This window comes from Gymnodraco acuticeps, unplaced genomic scaffold (genome assembly GCF_902827175.1).
Source record: "Gymnodraco acuticeps unplaced genomic scaffold, fGymAcu1.1, whole genome shotgun sequence".
Lineage (NCBI taxonomy): Eukaryota > Metazoa > Chordata > Actinopteri > Perciformes > Bathydraconidae > Gymnodraco > Gymnodraco acuticeps.
This window is the reverse complement of record NW_022992300.1, coordinates 247,785-264,286: the sequence shown is the minus strand read 5'-3', so window position 1 is coordinate 264,286 and position 16,502 is coordinate 247,785. Positions and strand designations below refer to the sequence as shown.

The 16,502-nt window shown below is 39.1% G+C and overlaps 1 protein-coding gene across 3 annotated transcripts; it reads left to right on the top strand.

The window, feature by feature from the left end:
* Positions 1–842: 842 nt before the first annotated feature.
* Positions 843–16,248, top strand: ca14 (carbonic anhydrase XIV). 3 transcript variants are annotated; one of them, XM_034208049.1, is made up of 14 exons: positions 843–2,044; positions 2,337–2,360; positions 5,753–5,932; positions 6,181–6,326; positions 7,524–7,619; positions 7,708–7,774; positions 7,943–8,100; positions 8,823–8,949; positions 9,930–9,953; positions 10,034–10,118; positions 10,204–10,237; positions 11,792–11,845; positions 12,606–14,953; positions 15,177–16,248. In XM_034208049.1, the coding sequence occupies exons 1-12, from the start codon at positions 1,771–1,773 to the stop codon at positions 11,801–11,803; spliced, it is 1,227 nt and encodes a 408-aa protein (XP_034063940.1). In that variant the 5' UTR covers positions 843–1,770; the 3' UTR covers positions 11,804–11,845; positions 12,606–14,953; positions 15,177–16,248. The 3 variants fall into 3 exon arrangements, with proteins under 3 accessions (XP_034063940.1, XP_034063938.1, XP_034063939.1); XM_034208047.1 differs by having other exon boundaries at positions 10,204–10,245; XM_034208048.1 differs by lacking the exon at positions 10,204–10,237 and having other exon boundaries at positions 845–2,044.
* Positions 16,249–16,502: the final 254 nt, after the last annotated feature.

Sequence of the window (16,502 nt, the reverse complement as noted above, 5' to 3'; positions counted from 1 at the left end):
ACTGAGTCCAACAGGATCAATCTCACGAAGAACTAATGGCAACAAAAAAGAATTCCCTCATCAAACTTAGCAGAAGTGGCTTGATTTTGTTCTCAGCAGGGGACTTTGACAGAGTATTTCTCAAAAAATACACAGTAAAAGTACTTCAATGTATTGTACGTAGTAGGCTAATACAAAGTCAAACAGATATCAATTTCATTAAGAAGTAATGGTAACATTATATTTGTATCATTCATCAAAGATAGCAGAAAAACATGCATTATGGAGGGGACTATGACAGAGGATTACTCACAAAGTACACAGTATAAGTACTTCATTTTATTTCTGGTAGAAGTCAAACTAGAACCGAGTCCAACAGTGTCACTTTCCTTAAGAACTTGTGGTAACAAATATTTGTATCACTCGTCAAATATAGCAGGAGAAATGAAGAGCAGCTGATTTGAAAAAGCAAACTCGAGAGACGGCTGAGTGACCGCAGTGCAGAACCGCTGTATAGTTTAAATCTCCTAACAATGTTGTCCATTTTAGACATAGGCTTATTATATTTACAGCCCTTAATAACATCCATTCTCTGGGCTCAATGTGTGTCTTGGCTGTTTCCGTTGTGATCGCTAAATTCACCTTGTTTCCCTTTGTTTATAATATTATCACCGCTTTTGTTTTGAAATCACTTCCGTGAGTTTGGCCCCGCCCCTCGCTCCAATGACCATTAGCCCAGTTAGTAAGGTAAAAAGCAAAAAGGCCTCTCAAACGCTCTTCTGTTTACGTGTTTAATAAAGAAAAACAATTGGACGGTAGATACACGGATTATAAATAGTCCATTAACTAGCTATATTTCATATGAAAAATGTAATTGACAAATTAAGCTGACGTAAAACGGTATACAGAATACAGTTCTGCAAATAAAACAACATTAATGGAAGATCACTCTTTAATTGAATGCTCACATATTGTTAACCGCTTCATAGTAATCTATTCATACTTGGAAAACTTTTTTCCTTCTCTTTATGTTAGTTCTTTTTTCCCATGTTGAGTTTTTGCTAGTTACGTTTTGGGAACAAAAAAGGATAAATGAAATGTATTGTTAAACTGATACAACTTCAAAACATCTGACTTTCATTTAAAAGCCCTTCCAATATATTTGGAAGAATATGGGGTCTATGAGGTTATTTCCTACTCATTCCAGGAAATTAACTGGTTTAAAGTGGAATACATAATATGGTTATTTTGTTATATGCTGGTGTACTGACTTGTCTATTACTGACATGTTTATTATCCGATGACAGTTTTTTCTTTTGGTAATGGTTGTTGTGTTATTTAAGTTTGCTCAATCTTTGTTTTTTGTTGTTTAGAAATATGTCAATTGTCCCTTTTAGAATGTCTTTGTATAAAAGGTAATCATTTTTTTAAAATGCTCTGATGATGCAAATGTATGTTCATAAAACCCAATCAAAAAACACCTAGCAAGAATTCAGAAACATGTTTTGCCCGACGAACACCTTCTTATCACACATTTCTCTCCTGTCATCCATGCAATTTTTGCCTCATATGACCTCCATCCCCATCTTTTGTACCCCATTTTGCAGTAGCCTCTTTTTCCCAGCGCTTTATTCTCTCCCTCTCTCTGTCCTGTTCCCCTCAGTTTCCCAGCAGCTCACAGTGAATTATCTCACCCACTGCTCCCTCTTTGTGTCCATGATTTCTCTCCATGTTCGTCCCTTCAAACCTTTCTGTCCATCTCTCACTTGCTGAGAACTGATCTGATGCCTCATGTGTCAGAGTGGAGCCAGTAATGCAACATCCAATCTCTCGCTGTTTAGCAGAGCTGTGGACGGTGGGATCACTGGACCTAGTTGGTTTCCCCCCCTACCCTCTCTTTCTCTCTCCCTCTCTCTCCCTCTCTCTCCCTCTCACTTGCTCCTCATCTCTCTGTTCACTTTCAATTATTTCTGTGTATGGGCAAGAAGGGCTAACATGGACTCTTTGGGTCTTTGTATCCTTCTTATGCTTCTGTGTTTCCAGTGGACGACGGCCCCGGCTGCTGGTAAGCGGGTTAGAAAGTTTTGTTTTGATTTTGTGGATTTGTTTGGGTGTTACGATGTGAGTACTAGTCGTTGGACTTGAGTTCTTGAGCACTTTGATTGAACTGGAATCATGTTAGGAGCAGCAGTAGATAAGAAGTGATGAAAGTCTCACATATTATAGAGTGATTTGAAACATATAATATTTTGTTGTGATGCTTTAACATGTTCTTTGTTGAAAATCTATTTTGAATCACAGTGAACTTTAAATGGCTGAAAGATAAACGCTTTTTTGACGTTTTTTCTCTTTTTCAGAGGAAATTACCTGGACCTACACTGGTGAGTTCAAGCTTATTTGTAGCACCACAACTCGTGCAAAGGAACTTCAAAGGTGCAGCAGAGAGCGATACAAAAAGAAATAGAAAGTGGAAGATGATCTGGGAACATTTTACATATCTCAGATATAATTAATCCTTTAGGACTGGACTATTAAGAGCTTTATAGAGCAGGAGCAAAATCCAAACGTCATGGATAGTATTTTATACGATAGATTTCTGTGTCTCCTAATTCAGGATGATTTGCGGTAATGTAGTCTGCTAATAACAAAGACTTGCACACGTTCACTTAAAAATAAGTGCTGCTATCCAATGAGTAAAGAGTCTTTGCAAACATTCAAATGATCATCAAATCTTCTGTAAGTTGGGTAGGATTTGTGTATTCCCCCTCATATCTCCCGACCCATGCCCCTCTGTTTTCCTCTACTTCTCTCTCTGTCTGTATTAGTTACAGTTCAACAAGCTGGCATGAGAAAATCAGCCACAGAGAGATGATTAAGGGGAGGAGGGAGATAGAGAGGAAGAAAGCGAGGAAAAGGCAGGGTGTGAGAAAGGCGGAGGGAGGCAGGTGCACGAGGATGAGGGTGTTGCACAGAGAGAGGGAGATGGGACGGGATGAAGCTAAAGCATAGCAAATCGTGGCCTTGTATTGTTGCAGGGCACAATAACCTATGTGTTTATTGTGTTGTGGAAACACACTGGCTGCCTATGCCGTGGACAATGACATTGTGGGGATGAATGGGGCACACAGACCGTCACTCTCTGCATGTATTCAGGGGAGCAACACCGGCGTACAGTATACAGAATACACAGCAAACTGTGACTGGTGCACACTGGTATCTTTACATAGTAGGCCATTTAGGCTTTATAATGATCAATATAAAAGGCACGTTTGTTGTGCAGAAAGGTGGTGAAATCGTAGACTGGTAGTGGACATGTTTAGTGACATGTGTCTTGGTTCAGATGGTTTGTTTTCGTCAAGAATCTTCAATATAAAAGTCCCTGGGATTCAATGTGAATGAGTGAGGGTGTTCGTGTTTAAGGCGTGTTGTGTGATGCAGCCTTGCATGATGGGGCCGTAGCTGCGCTGTCAGCTGATGTGGAAATTCAGTTTTGTTAGGCACAACATTTTTTGTCACACGAAAGAGCACAATTACACCGTTTCTTTCCACGAGAGACGGACAGTTATGTAAAGTAATCAAAGGAGAGTCAGTCTCACATTCCATCATTTCCTCATCGTGTGTGTGTGTGTGTGTGTGTGTGTGTGTGTGTGTGTGTGTGTGTGTGTGTGTGTGTGTGTGTGTGTGTGTGTGTGTGTGTGTGTGTGTGTGTGTGTGTGTGTGTGTGTGTGTGTGTGTGTGTGTGTGTGTGTGTGTGTGTGTGTGTGTGTGTGTGTGTGTGTGTGTGTGTGTGTGTGTGTGTGTGTGTGTGTGTGACCTCCAGTTACCATGGAGACCCCATGGTGACCTGTGGCAGGGCCGCGGGACTCACTCTTGTAGTCGTGGGTCGGGGCTTTGCTGTGGAGAGCAGTGAGGGGCAGGGGGGAGAGCAGTGGGGAGGAGATGTGGTATGTGTTCATATTGCTCATGTAAAGTCCCTTCCTCACATTGTGTGTGTGCAAACAATGAGCCATGGCTTTCAAACACTGTATAGTCCATATATGCATTGTGGGGTCAAATGCATGCCAGTTATGAACTCTAAACTATGCTAAATCTGCGATCACTAATATATGTTTTGAGATGTTTTTAGCACACCACTGAAATGTTTTTGTGTCGTCTGTTTTCTAAAGCATTCCTCTCCTTGCCATTGAAATTCACCTTCTTTGATTCAAATGTCACTCTCTTTTTCTTTCAGACTCTTTTTTAAACCTTCTTTTATCATGCAATTGGGGAGACTAGTTCCTCTTTTTATTCCGTGAATAAAAGGACCTGAATATCTTCTCTCCCTCCTTCACCCCCTATAACACTTCTCTGTCCAATCTGCAATTAAATTAATATTAATCTTCACCACGCCAATTGGTGCACGATAATTAATACAGCATATTTTGCTATATAAGTATACAGAAGTATGCAGTATATACACTAGTACATTAGACATTAGTGTTATATAGCAGAGGACCTTATATGCTGTTGATTCTTAACCATTCAATCTGTATATTGATTCATATTTTGAATCTTGACATTTTGTTGTGCTGTCTACTTTCAACATTAAAATGTTTTACTTTGATTTTCAGCAGACTTTTAAGATGGTTGAGAACCAAAATAATTCATATTTTTTTGTGTTTATACATGAAATTGGAAAAATACATTTTTAAAAGGTCAACATTAATTAGAAATCTTAAAAATGTGGGATTTAATTTGCAGTACATCATTTTGAGATTTTTTTAAATAAATGTAAAATTAAACAAATATTCAATGAAAGAAGGAACTTTATTAAAATAATATAATAACATATTAAAAAGGAAATATATTTTCTGACCTCAATGTCATTTTACTCAATAAAACATTGAATTATTTTTTTATTCAAAATATCTTTTGATTTACCTTTGCAACTTTAACATGTCGTCATTTAGTATCATATTTTTCATGCACTTATTTAAGGCTCAAGTATAATTCAGTATTGATTGATAGCGTATTTTAAAATGTATTATCAGATGAACCTCAGTTAGTTTATGAAGTGCCACGATCATCTGCTTTTCTTGGTAGCCGTTCACACACACACACACACACACACACACACACACACACACACACACACACACACACACACACACACACACACACACACACACACACTGTCTAAAGGTTTGCAGGACACAGGGTTAATGCTAAGCAGGAGTGTGTCAGGGTAAGAATCCGTACAATTCCTATCCTGACACAGGGGTTACGATTTAATGCGTGGAGATATATCGTGATTCAAACATACCACTATAGGCCACCAGTTTTTCAATCCGAGCCAATCTTGCTTGTAATCTATTATTAATAGTGTTTGTGAGAATCAAAATAGCACAAATTATAATGCGATAATCAAGTGTATTGATTTAGTGTTACACTCCTAATAATGAAAGCAGCGTCCCCAATTTATTATTTAAAAAATCAGTTATAATCCTTATAGCAACAACATAAAAAGTTGCCTTGTGTATTCAGAGATAGGCTATGTTTATGGTATACTCTCGATGCCTTTTATATTGTACTTTTGCTTTTTATTATTCTATTTTTTTTACGTTTTATATTGAACCGTATGAGGCTGTTTACCTAAGGACAACAACAATAGTGGGAGCAGGGGTAATCGTCTCGTCTAATTAGGGACTGATCAATGGAGGCTTTTCACTGAAGGACAGTGAGCCAGCAGGCTGTGTGATTTGATGACCTCACTGCCTCTTCTGTCTCTTCAAAGGCTTGGTGGGTCAGACCGAGTGGTCGGAGTACTTCCCAGACTGCGCTGGTAATGCACAGTCCCCCGTTGAAGTGGTGACCACACAGACGAAATATGATCCCAGTTTGTTACCTCTGACCCCTCTGGGCTACAGCCAGCACGGCAACAAGCCCTTCGCTATGTACAACAATGGACACACAGGTAACTATGGCAGCCATCTCCTAACATCACCCTCTCAGAATTATCCCAGCAGCCTCCATCTGTTTATACTGCACCATCGCCCATGGCAACATGGCAGCAAACATTTCACTCCCAATATGTAAATTCACGACTAAATCTAACATTTAAGATTTGTTTTAATAAATAATCCTCCATGCACTTTCCCATCATACACCTAGTTCTCCTGTACAGTTATCGTTCCTCTGACAGCTCTTGTTTTTCTCCACCAGCGGTCATTGAGCTGCCAGAGTGGATGGGGCTGGGGGGGCTGCCCTGGCTCTACACAGCCGTGCAGATGCACCTCCACTGGGGCAGCGGCGGCCCGAGTCACGGGGGCGGGGAACACACCGTCAACGGGATGAGCGCAGATGCAGAGGTGCGTTCAAACACAGTTTACTGTCAACAGTTAAATCCAGTTAGATTAAAGGGGGGTCATGGTCAAGTAGTGAGGCAATTCTAGTTTTCTAAGGATGAATTGAGAGTCTTGTAATTAAATTGAAGAGATTTTACTGCAATGGCCAGGAAAAATAAAGAAGGTTAAATGATCAATTGACACACAGTAATGATTCTCACTGATCAAAAGACAAGTACAGTCACAGAGACAAAGGGGAGGGTTACAATTCCAATTACAACTTGCTAACCTTTGGAGATAAGTGTATAATTACAAAATTTCAATCGAATCACAAAGATTTCATTGCAGATAAAAAGTAGATTACACTGCAGATTTGTAATAGTGCGTGATTATATTTCATCAGGACACACACATCTACATATGAGGGTGGGTGTAACTGTCTATAGGAAGCTTTCATTGTTTTCACTGAAATGTCAGTGAGTTGTATTGTATTTCTTCTAGCAAAAATGACAACATTTCCCTCGTTGTAGCTCCACAAATGTGATTTTTTTGTTTATTTTTTAATTTTTATATATGACTGTAAAGGGTCTGCAGGGCTTGGCCTGGTGCATGCCATTAGTTCACCATCCAAATAAAAGCAATCCATTGATCGTGAGAATAATCAAATCGAAATGATGCGTTCATTAGGAACAAACAGTCTCTCTACAGACAGGGTGGAATTAAATTAGAACTATTTTCTGTTGGTTTGTGTCTTTAAACCTGAGAAAAGCGGAGAAAGAGTATAATAGTGAGGAAAGTAAAGCCCCTCTGCACCTCGGTTCCTCTCCGTCTATCACTCTCAAGGTTTTCCAACACAAAGCTTTCTTCAGGGGTGAGTGGCTGGAGAGGAACAGGCATGGGGGAAGTTAAGCAGATTTAAAAAGACCAAAACCATGCAGACTCAGGGAAAATGACCAACAAAATGAAAGAGATAAATAGTATTAGTTTAAAAAAAGAAGAAATGGAACCTCTCATGCATAAGTAGTCTATTTACCTAATGAGACAATTAAGCTTGGACTCAGTGTCCTCGTCCCTTTTTTGTTTTTGGAATGGGTTTAAAAGAGAACAGTTTGCACGCAACCTTGCCTTTTTGTGTCTTCTATTAACTCAGAGCTGTACCCAGAATACACCAGGACATCTTTCTCATGAGTGTGAATAAAAGCAGTCTCTTCCCCTCTGCAGCTCCATGTGGTGCACTACAACTCTGAGCTCTACCCAAACATGTCCAAAGCGATGACGCAGAGCGACGGCCTGGCTGTTTTAGGGATTCTCATTGTGGTAATAAAACCGATGCAAATAAACAGTAGCATTAGTAGTATTTTGTGAAATGTAAAAACACATTTAAGCCTGAGTTTTGGTTTCCTAGACAGGTGAGGAGACAAACCTGGCATTTAACAACATCCTCAACTACCTGGGTCGCATCAGACACGCTGGTAGGTCTATTTGAAATGTATTAAAACATGTATTGTTTTTATTTACATGTGTTTTAGGCAAAACATGAAATGTAACCAATTTTTTGGGCCATTGATTTTATATTTGGCTTTGGCAGTAGTGTCTATATGACCCCACAAACTCTCTCTCTTCCTCTCACCCATTGGCAGATCAGAAGGTGTTCATCCCAGCCTTTGACGTGCAGACCCTCCTCCCTGAGGATCTTGGGAGATACTTTCGCTACAACGGCTCCCTAACAACACCGCCATGCCACCAGAGTGTGACCTGGACTCTGTTCAATGAGAGGATTCAAATCTCTCCGGCACAGGTAAAGCTGAGACACGGAGACTCATCTAAAGCATACAGAATCCCTCTGTAGTCAAACAAGCCTCAACTCAGTGTTCACCTTCATGCAGGCACTGATTGCACTGTTGATAATGTATCCTCTCTAACATAAACTGATCCAACATGCAGGAAAACATTGTCTAATGCCTGAATAGAAGATAAACCCTTTTTTGTATTGGCTGAACAAAGACTCTCAGCCCAACCGATATATATAGAAGTTTTATCATTAACATATTTGTTTGTTTATTGCATCTGATTATTGGCCTTATACAATTATATTTTGCGAGTTATTATGCTGCATTATCAAATCCCCATAGAACATTTAATAACAATAAAAAACAAACGTGTTTTCTCATCGACTAATTGCATCATTTAGTTGAAATACTGCACATAAATCTGCATTGTTGTGGATGATGGTGAAAAGAAACTGAAAATAGTCTTCTTCTATTCCTTACATTGATTAAATTGGTGGATTTGCTGCAATACTTGATACCAAGATGATTTAGTCCAGTCATTTTACATTTTATTTTTTTAAATACACGTATAAATAAACTCTGCTCATTTGAGGAACATCGCAATAAGTTAAATTATTTGTATGTCCATCTATTGCCAAGATAACATTATGATATTACTGGAAAGTGGTGAAAGTAATCAATCTACTCAGTTATGTACATTTTCATCCCTCTCCTCTTCACCTCTCCACAGCTGCTGAAGCTGGAGACGATACTTTACTCGAGTAAAGCTGAGGGTCCAGACAGGATGCTGCTGCAGGACAACTACCGCACGACACAGCCGCTCAACCACAGGGTCGTCTTCGCCTCCTTCTCTGCAGGTCAGACAGACAGAGCATGTAGGAGAAGATAATTCATCATTATGTTGACTGCAGACATACAGAACAACACATACTCTGTTGGGAATCAGACAATTGCTGAACTGTTTTCCCTCTCCAAGAGTACATACTTATACTACTTATACTATACTATAATTATAATTTGAGATTATATAAATGTGCAGTTGCAAAATGTCAAAGCCAATCTGCTATAAACTCATGTGCTTTGGTCTAACAGCCTTTCTAAATCGGTGGATTATAATGCAGCATGCTGCTTTTAATGCAAACCCCAGTAACAAGCCAGCGGGAGGCCGGGTGGACCAAAGCTAGCAATTAGCACAATCCATGCAGAGAGGGAAAAGTGGAATGTGGAGAGAAATGTGGGAATATTAGGGATTACCGGTGACTGTGTGCGAGTGAAAGAGACTTTGGACGGCAGGACTAGAAAGAGAGAGGGACAGGACTAAAGGAGAAAGGGGTGGAAACTATTTCTTTGTGTTTATCTGTTTTATTGTGTTGCACTGTTGGAGGAGCCTGTGACCTAATATTTTCATCGTCATAACTGCACTGTAGCTATGTACGTATGACAAATAAAAGCCTTGAAACTTGAAAGCGAGGGGCAGCAGTGTTAGTTTGCTAGCTGATTAGAGAAAAGGATTTGCAAAAACTAAACAGTGACTCCATTGTTGTCACGGGAGTCTAACTGAGAAAAAAAGGGAGTGAAAAGAGACACAGAGAAGTGAAAGAGGGAGAAAGAGTGGTAAGCAAAGACAAAGGAGAAAGAATTTGTGTAAAGTGCTCATTGTGGTGAGTGACTGAACTGGAAGGTCTGTGATATCAGCACGGCTGTTAAAGGCAACACAACTGAATAAGAATAAGATTGTCATGCAGACTAACCAGCTGAGATAAACCAATATATAAATGTGTACGGACTAAAACTCTACTGTGATCTAATGATGTGTCCAATCTTTTATCTGTTGTAGAATCAGGGAGGGAGCTCACTTCTGGTAAGACTTCACCTGATTATGATGTTTTAATGATAAAATCAATACTTCAAATAATACTTCAACTTGTATTCCCTGTGCAGGTGAAGTCACAGCTATAGTGATAGGAGTGATGTGTGGCTGTGTTGGTCTGTCAGTGATCATCCGCTTCATCGTAAAGACGATACGGTAAGTCATTTCTGTCTTTCTGGACACCACTCGGCCATCTTAGTATCCCATCTCTTCTTACTCTACATCTCCTATCTCTTGGCAGATTTTTTACCCTCCTCCACCGTGAATCAGTTGTGGTAAACAGGTGGTTTACCTGCTCTTAATATTGACAAGGAAGCACAACTTGCACTGACACTGTGACAAATTCTTCTTGTGCTTGAAAGATATCCTTAAGCGCTGATCTTAGATCAATACCATGATAAACAATGGGTTATTAAAGAAAACTGGATATAATTGTAGCCTTTTAAAATCCTTACAACATTTGATTTTAGGGGAAATTAAAGACTTATGCGTAACACATGATATAAATGATAGTCTAATGGGCTTGGCTGATATTGGCTTATCAAATATTGACTAAAATTGAAATATGTAAAAAGAAATGCAAAAAGACATTTACAAAAGCATGCAGAAACTGTGCATATTATATCCACCTGCCAATCTTCTATTTGTTTGGTCACAGTTCCTTAATAACTCATTCTAAATATCAATTTAACAAGATAATTATTCTCTTATTAAGTATCCCCTATTGATATAAATTGATGTTTATATGAAACTTTGGGTCGGGTAACCTCCTCAAGAATCAACAGGAACCAGTGAGTAAACCCAGTCATTTGATGAGTCCTGATTCAAAACACCACCAGCTTTCGGTCAAATAACAATATAAGCATTGGTGTCGTTGGTTGGCCTGTATAGAAAAAGTCAGTAAATCCTCTTTGAAAAAGTTAAAAGCAACCCTAAAATCAGCGCTAAGGATAATCTGATTCCCTGACCTCTGCTGCAATAACATGGCTGTTTTCCAGAATGTTCTTTCATAACCACCACTCATTAATGAAAGCATGATGGGTCCCATCGTCAGTGATTTAACCTTTCCACTCTTTGATCAGGGTTCACAAAGCTCCCATATATGTGCTATTTCAGTTTTGAGTCTTTCACAACAAAATAACACATATTTTTTTCTTACTGCATTCATCAGTCTAGATTGTTTTGGTGTGAAGTTTCAAGTATTGGACATTTTGGCCGTGGAGATATCTGCCTTTTTTTTAGATTATATTCGAACAAGATGGCCCTCAGATTGCATCGCTCAGGGCGCAAAAAATTACATTTGAAAAAAATTCAACAGCAATGTCTCCGGGTTACTCCAAATAATCATTTAAATATGATATAGCAAATTTGATATAGCAAATATTTTCTTTCTGCGGATATCTCAAACAAATCACACCAAAACTATCTAGATGATAGATAGCACTGAAGAACATGTAAGATCAAAAATGGATTTTTAGGTGAACTGTACCTTTAAGAAATCTATGATTTTTATTTTGTACAGAAATGAATTATTATTTGAACTGAAGATATAATAAGACTTCTGATCAGAGATTGGATCTTTAAATGCTTACAGTGAAATTATCATACCCTTCTTTATCTTGGAGTCCCCTGGATTCTTTTTTGGGAGCCTTCAGGGAGACCCACTACAGAACCATCGGCTTTCGTAATGTCCATCAACCGTGTGCATTTACTTTAAACTTCTATAGAGGAGGGGAGGGAGTGTGTTTTGCACACTGTCTCTTTGAAATGTTAAACCCAAGATGTTCTCTGTGTTTGGTCATGTGATTTTGTCTTTTGATCTGTGACAGCTCTACCTCTAGCTGGGACGTCCTTCCCAGTAGCCGGCCTGCTCCCATGTCAAGGTCAACGCTCAAAATTATAACTTTTGACCTTAAAACCATAACTTCTAAAAGTTAGATTCCAGTTTTAATCATCCATTCATAGTGGCTTATTCTCTAGACTTTAACCCCTCTCATTAGAGTTTCAGTGCACAAAGATATTCCGCAGTCTTTAAGGAAAATATTATTTTATATATTTATATTGTAAACTTTCGGGGAAGTTCAAGGGCACACAGTGTTGCCTGTGTTTTAGATCAGTCAATACTAAGAAGAGGAATCCTATAGTCCTGCAGTTTTAGATGTAAGAGTTTTGTCAGCTGGCTAAGGATGCAGTGCACCTTTAGCTGAACATCCTGGATGTTCACCGGATTCTGATGTTCTGGTTCTTTGCAGCTTGAAACGTGTCAACAAAAATACTTTTTATTTAAATAAGTCTCCAGGAGACGTTGACACCGTGACTCATTCGAGATGCAGACCCATCCAGCATAGATCCACATGAATGCATTTCTTCCCTCTTTGTGTATCATACCATGACTGATCTGAACTTAAGTATCCATTCAACTATCCTATAACATATCTCAATCTTGGAGGACTAAAAACAACTCATAATGGACTTCAATTCAACATAATTTAAGACTGCTAGTGGTTCTAAACTTGAGCGCCAGACTCATTTCATCCTTCTGGTTATTTTTTAACAAATGGGGACCTCTGCTGGACAACAGAACAAACTACACTGACAGCATTTAAGCGGCAGTGGAAATGACTCTTCCCTTTCATGTTTCAGGATGAAGGAGCCAGAGGAGGAGAAAAAACAAGACATGGCTCTGAACTCGACCTGTGAAGCAGGAAAGAAAGAAGAACCCTCACCTTCTCCACAGACGGATCCATAGCTCCACTTCAGGACTTCAGGCCAGATACACGCACAACATACTTTCATCTTCCCTCTTGCCAATGTTGTTATCACTGATCCATGTTTGTTCTGGGGACAGAAAGCAGAATCAGTCACAAAAGGCAATAGGGAAACCTTTATATAGTAAACTGGACACAGGACTAATCACCTGCTGCCCTGATCACTTTTTTCCCCATCTAAATTTAGTGATGTTGGCAGTTTTGGTATCAGACTTTTTTTCCGTTTGCATGTAAATACAGTTTGCTGGCTCTCGGGAGTCTGTTTGCTCTTGCAATGTCTGGGATGCATGATTGGTTCATATATATACTGTAATATATATTTTGTTTTGTTGTGTTTGTTTCACGTTTGGCCGTTATTTCATTTTTCCTGCCTTGAAACACAAGCACACTGCACTGAAAGACATGTAGTAGACTTATTGAATATTTACCTGTGCTATCATACCCTATATTATGTTATTATTTTATTTTGCCCCTGGACTTGACACTATCAAATCAAAAGGTATGATGAAGGTTTTAAAGTGCGTTTTTAAGTATAAAATAATGTTGTCCAAACATTACGTCTCTGAACTCAACTGAGGGCATTATATTGAAAATGAATAAGTTATATTTATGTGTTGAGTCTATTAGAACGTGTTTTTTTTAGCCATTTATTATCTTTTTTTCTTCTCTTTTGTGTATATAACTGGTCAACGTGGGCACCTCATTAAAATACTTGAATGGGAACCACACCTGCTTTGGTTTTGTCATTACGTGTGTTGTTATGATCATATTTTCAAACAGTAATATTACATTGGTGAAATATTGTACAGGAAGTCTACAATGCAATCTTAAAGAAAGACAGTAATACAAAAATAACCCCATAAGTACTTGCCTTACCAACATTGTTTAGAGAACCCCAATTTGTGAACCTACTGTATTAAACAAACTATAAATTGGCATTAAACTTTGTTTCCTGCCTTCTTGCTGTTCATGGCAGCAAGAATGTCTTAAGAACTTTTTCTAAATAGCTGTCTATTTAGACAGACAGAAATGTGTCATTGGTTGTGCAAATATGATTCATAAAAACACATCACCCAGATAGGAAGCATTAAAACACTTTTACATAAAACACAGAACACCATAGGAGCCACATTAAAGCAGCAGTCGGTACTGGATGGTGAGGTCTGGGTCAATGTTAAATTAAAGTGGCTTTTTCACTTATTAAGATACTTAATAGCGACAAACAAGAATAATTTCTTTGAAAGAAGCTCTTCAAATTTGGGAACACATAAAAGCACAAGTGCGCATATACTTGAATCCTGTAAGATGTCGTTTTGACCAGGTAAAATAATAATAGAGAAACAATTTGACAGTAATGTAGACAAAGCCCCTTTTACAGGATTCACACAGCTGGCCTGTCGTGCCAGGAAACACAAAACGTATGCCACTAAATCTATTCTTTGAGGATTTCGGCAAGCTGTGATTACACAAATACTCCTGTACATACATAGGTATATCGGTCTCCATTCTTGTTCTCATTTCCTCATCTTTTTCCTCAGTTCCCTGTGGTCTCCCTCCCTCTTTAAACCATACCATGTTTTCTGCTCTAATCAAACAATGATGGTTTTGGTGGGTCAGCATGCCCACACTTTTGTCTGTGAATGTGTGTGATACACTGTTTGTTGTGTTGTGTTATCAGGTCACACAGAGCAGTGGCTCTTAAATGTTTTGATTTGCGACCCTTTACATTGAAACCCTTCAGAGTTATTGTACCCGTGGTGAGGTCCTATAACATGCCACTGACCTAGAAGTAAATCATAAGAAAAATATACAATTTTAAAAATGTAATTCATGACACTTGTCTACAAAAACACAATAAAAGCCACATTAATACTATAGGTACTCAAGGTGTGCACTCACTTAAGTGTAATTAAAGATATTGAGGTAGCAAGCTGGCTTAGCACATAGCAGTAGCTGTGTAGTAACAGCAGTGCTGAGGCACTTGGCACCAAAGATAGCTCACTGGACCTTAAAAAGTATTTATGGCTGTAACACCATCATGCCTCCCCTTGCTCTAAAGCACAGCCGTGTGGACATATTTCAGTGATGCACACACACAGTTGAGGCTCCTCCCTTTCAGACAGGAAGAGAAATGAGGAATTGAAACTGAACAACAGAAGAAAGGTCTTATATCAGGAGCTTCAAACTCACTGCTCACAGACACATGTGTGCTGCCAAAACAAGGTAGGGAAGTGATCATCCAGCAGCTGTTGTCTATATCCTATCCTGCTTTGATGTTTGAAAACTCCCAGACAGCTGCTGTACACACATTGTTTCCTTTACTATGTGTCCTATCACTTATGTGGTAGAACAGAAACATTAAGAGGTAAAGGATTACTTAGGGGTGTTCAAGGTGAAAAGCAGTTTTTCGTACTGTTTTGACTTTGTAGTATTTGTTTCCCTCTAGGACTGCTGGGTAATGGCTGCCCTCAGGATTTTCCCCCTTCTCTCCGTCTGTCTCCTGCTGGTTCATCAAGCCTTTGCCATAAACGACGCTCCCTGCCAGCTCTCCAAAGGGAACTACGCCTTCAACAACTTCAAGAAGCGCCACATTCCCTCTGGTACTCCTACTACTCTGGACCAGAACCAATGGATGAATTTCATCAAGAATAACGGCGACTGTTCCAGACCCACCCAGTCCTTCCTGCACCCGAGCGACCTGGACAGGGTGATGGCTGTGTGCACATCCAAGGGGGGAGCCACGTACAAGGAGAACATGTGCATCAGCCGGCAGCGTTTCAGCTTTGTCACCGTGAGGAGCGAACCGGGGACGTGCGGCATCAGGAGCGTCATAGAGGAAACCAAACATCTGATCCTGGCCTGTAATGAGCTGAGCAATCAGTGCCTGCCGGTCCACTTTGAAGGAAACCCTCGAGATTTAAAACCAAGTAACAACGCCAAAGGCTGCCAGGACCCACGCACTGGTGATGCTCCCAGCTTCAAACTGACATGGCTCTGCTTATTATCCGTTCTTCTGGTTATCATTTATAACTGTCGAAATTAACTTGAGAAACTAGATAGGACAATAGGTCTCCTGGACACATTTGAGAACATTTGATTTGGAAAGTGTTTGGCTTTAAAAGAGTATTTTATATGAATCTCTAAATTACCAAAATATCAACCATATTTTTGTAATCATTTCATTCTTTTAAATGTATTTTTGTACCACTATTATATGCTTGTGCCTATCTGTAAGTTTGTATCTCTGACGGATAATGAGGAGTTGGTGTTCTAAAGGCATTTCATTTTATTCACAGCTATAGTATTATGTAGAAGAGTATGAATAAAATTGCTGTACAAAAGGGATTTCATTGTATTTAATGCACTGACGGTATCTGTAACAGTTAGAAAATGTACCCTGACCACAAAGCATGTTATGTACATGCTTTGTACATATTTTACATGTCAAAATAGACAAAAAAGAAGAACAAGAGAAAACTATAAAATGTCTGACTTAAATAAATGTAAGACTGAACTTGTGAAAGTTTCCAAATATTTCCATACAGATGTAGTACCAAAACTTGCAGGATTAAAATACAAACTCAATCCAAACCACTTTTTTGTATTTGTGACGTGTCAAAGTTTCCAGAACAAAACTATGAATAGGGCTGGGAGTCAGTGACTCACTCATGTGCAAACAGTGGGTGAGTCATCCGGATAACCAAGAAAAAACCCTGCAGAAAAAAGTAAAGTCGAGTCAGTTGCGCTCAGTGCTCTGATAGGAATGATCAAT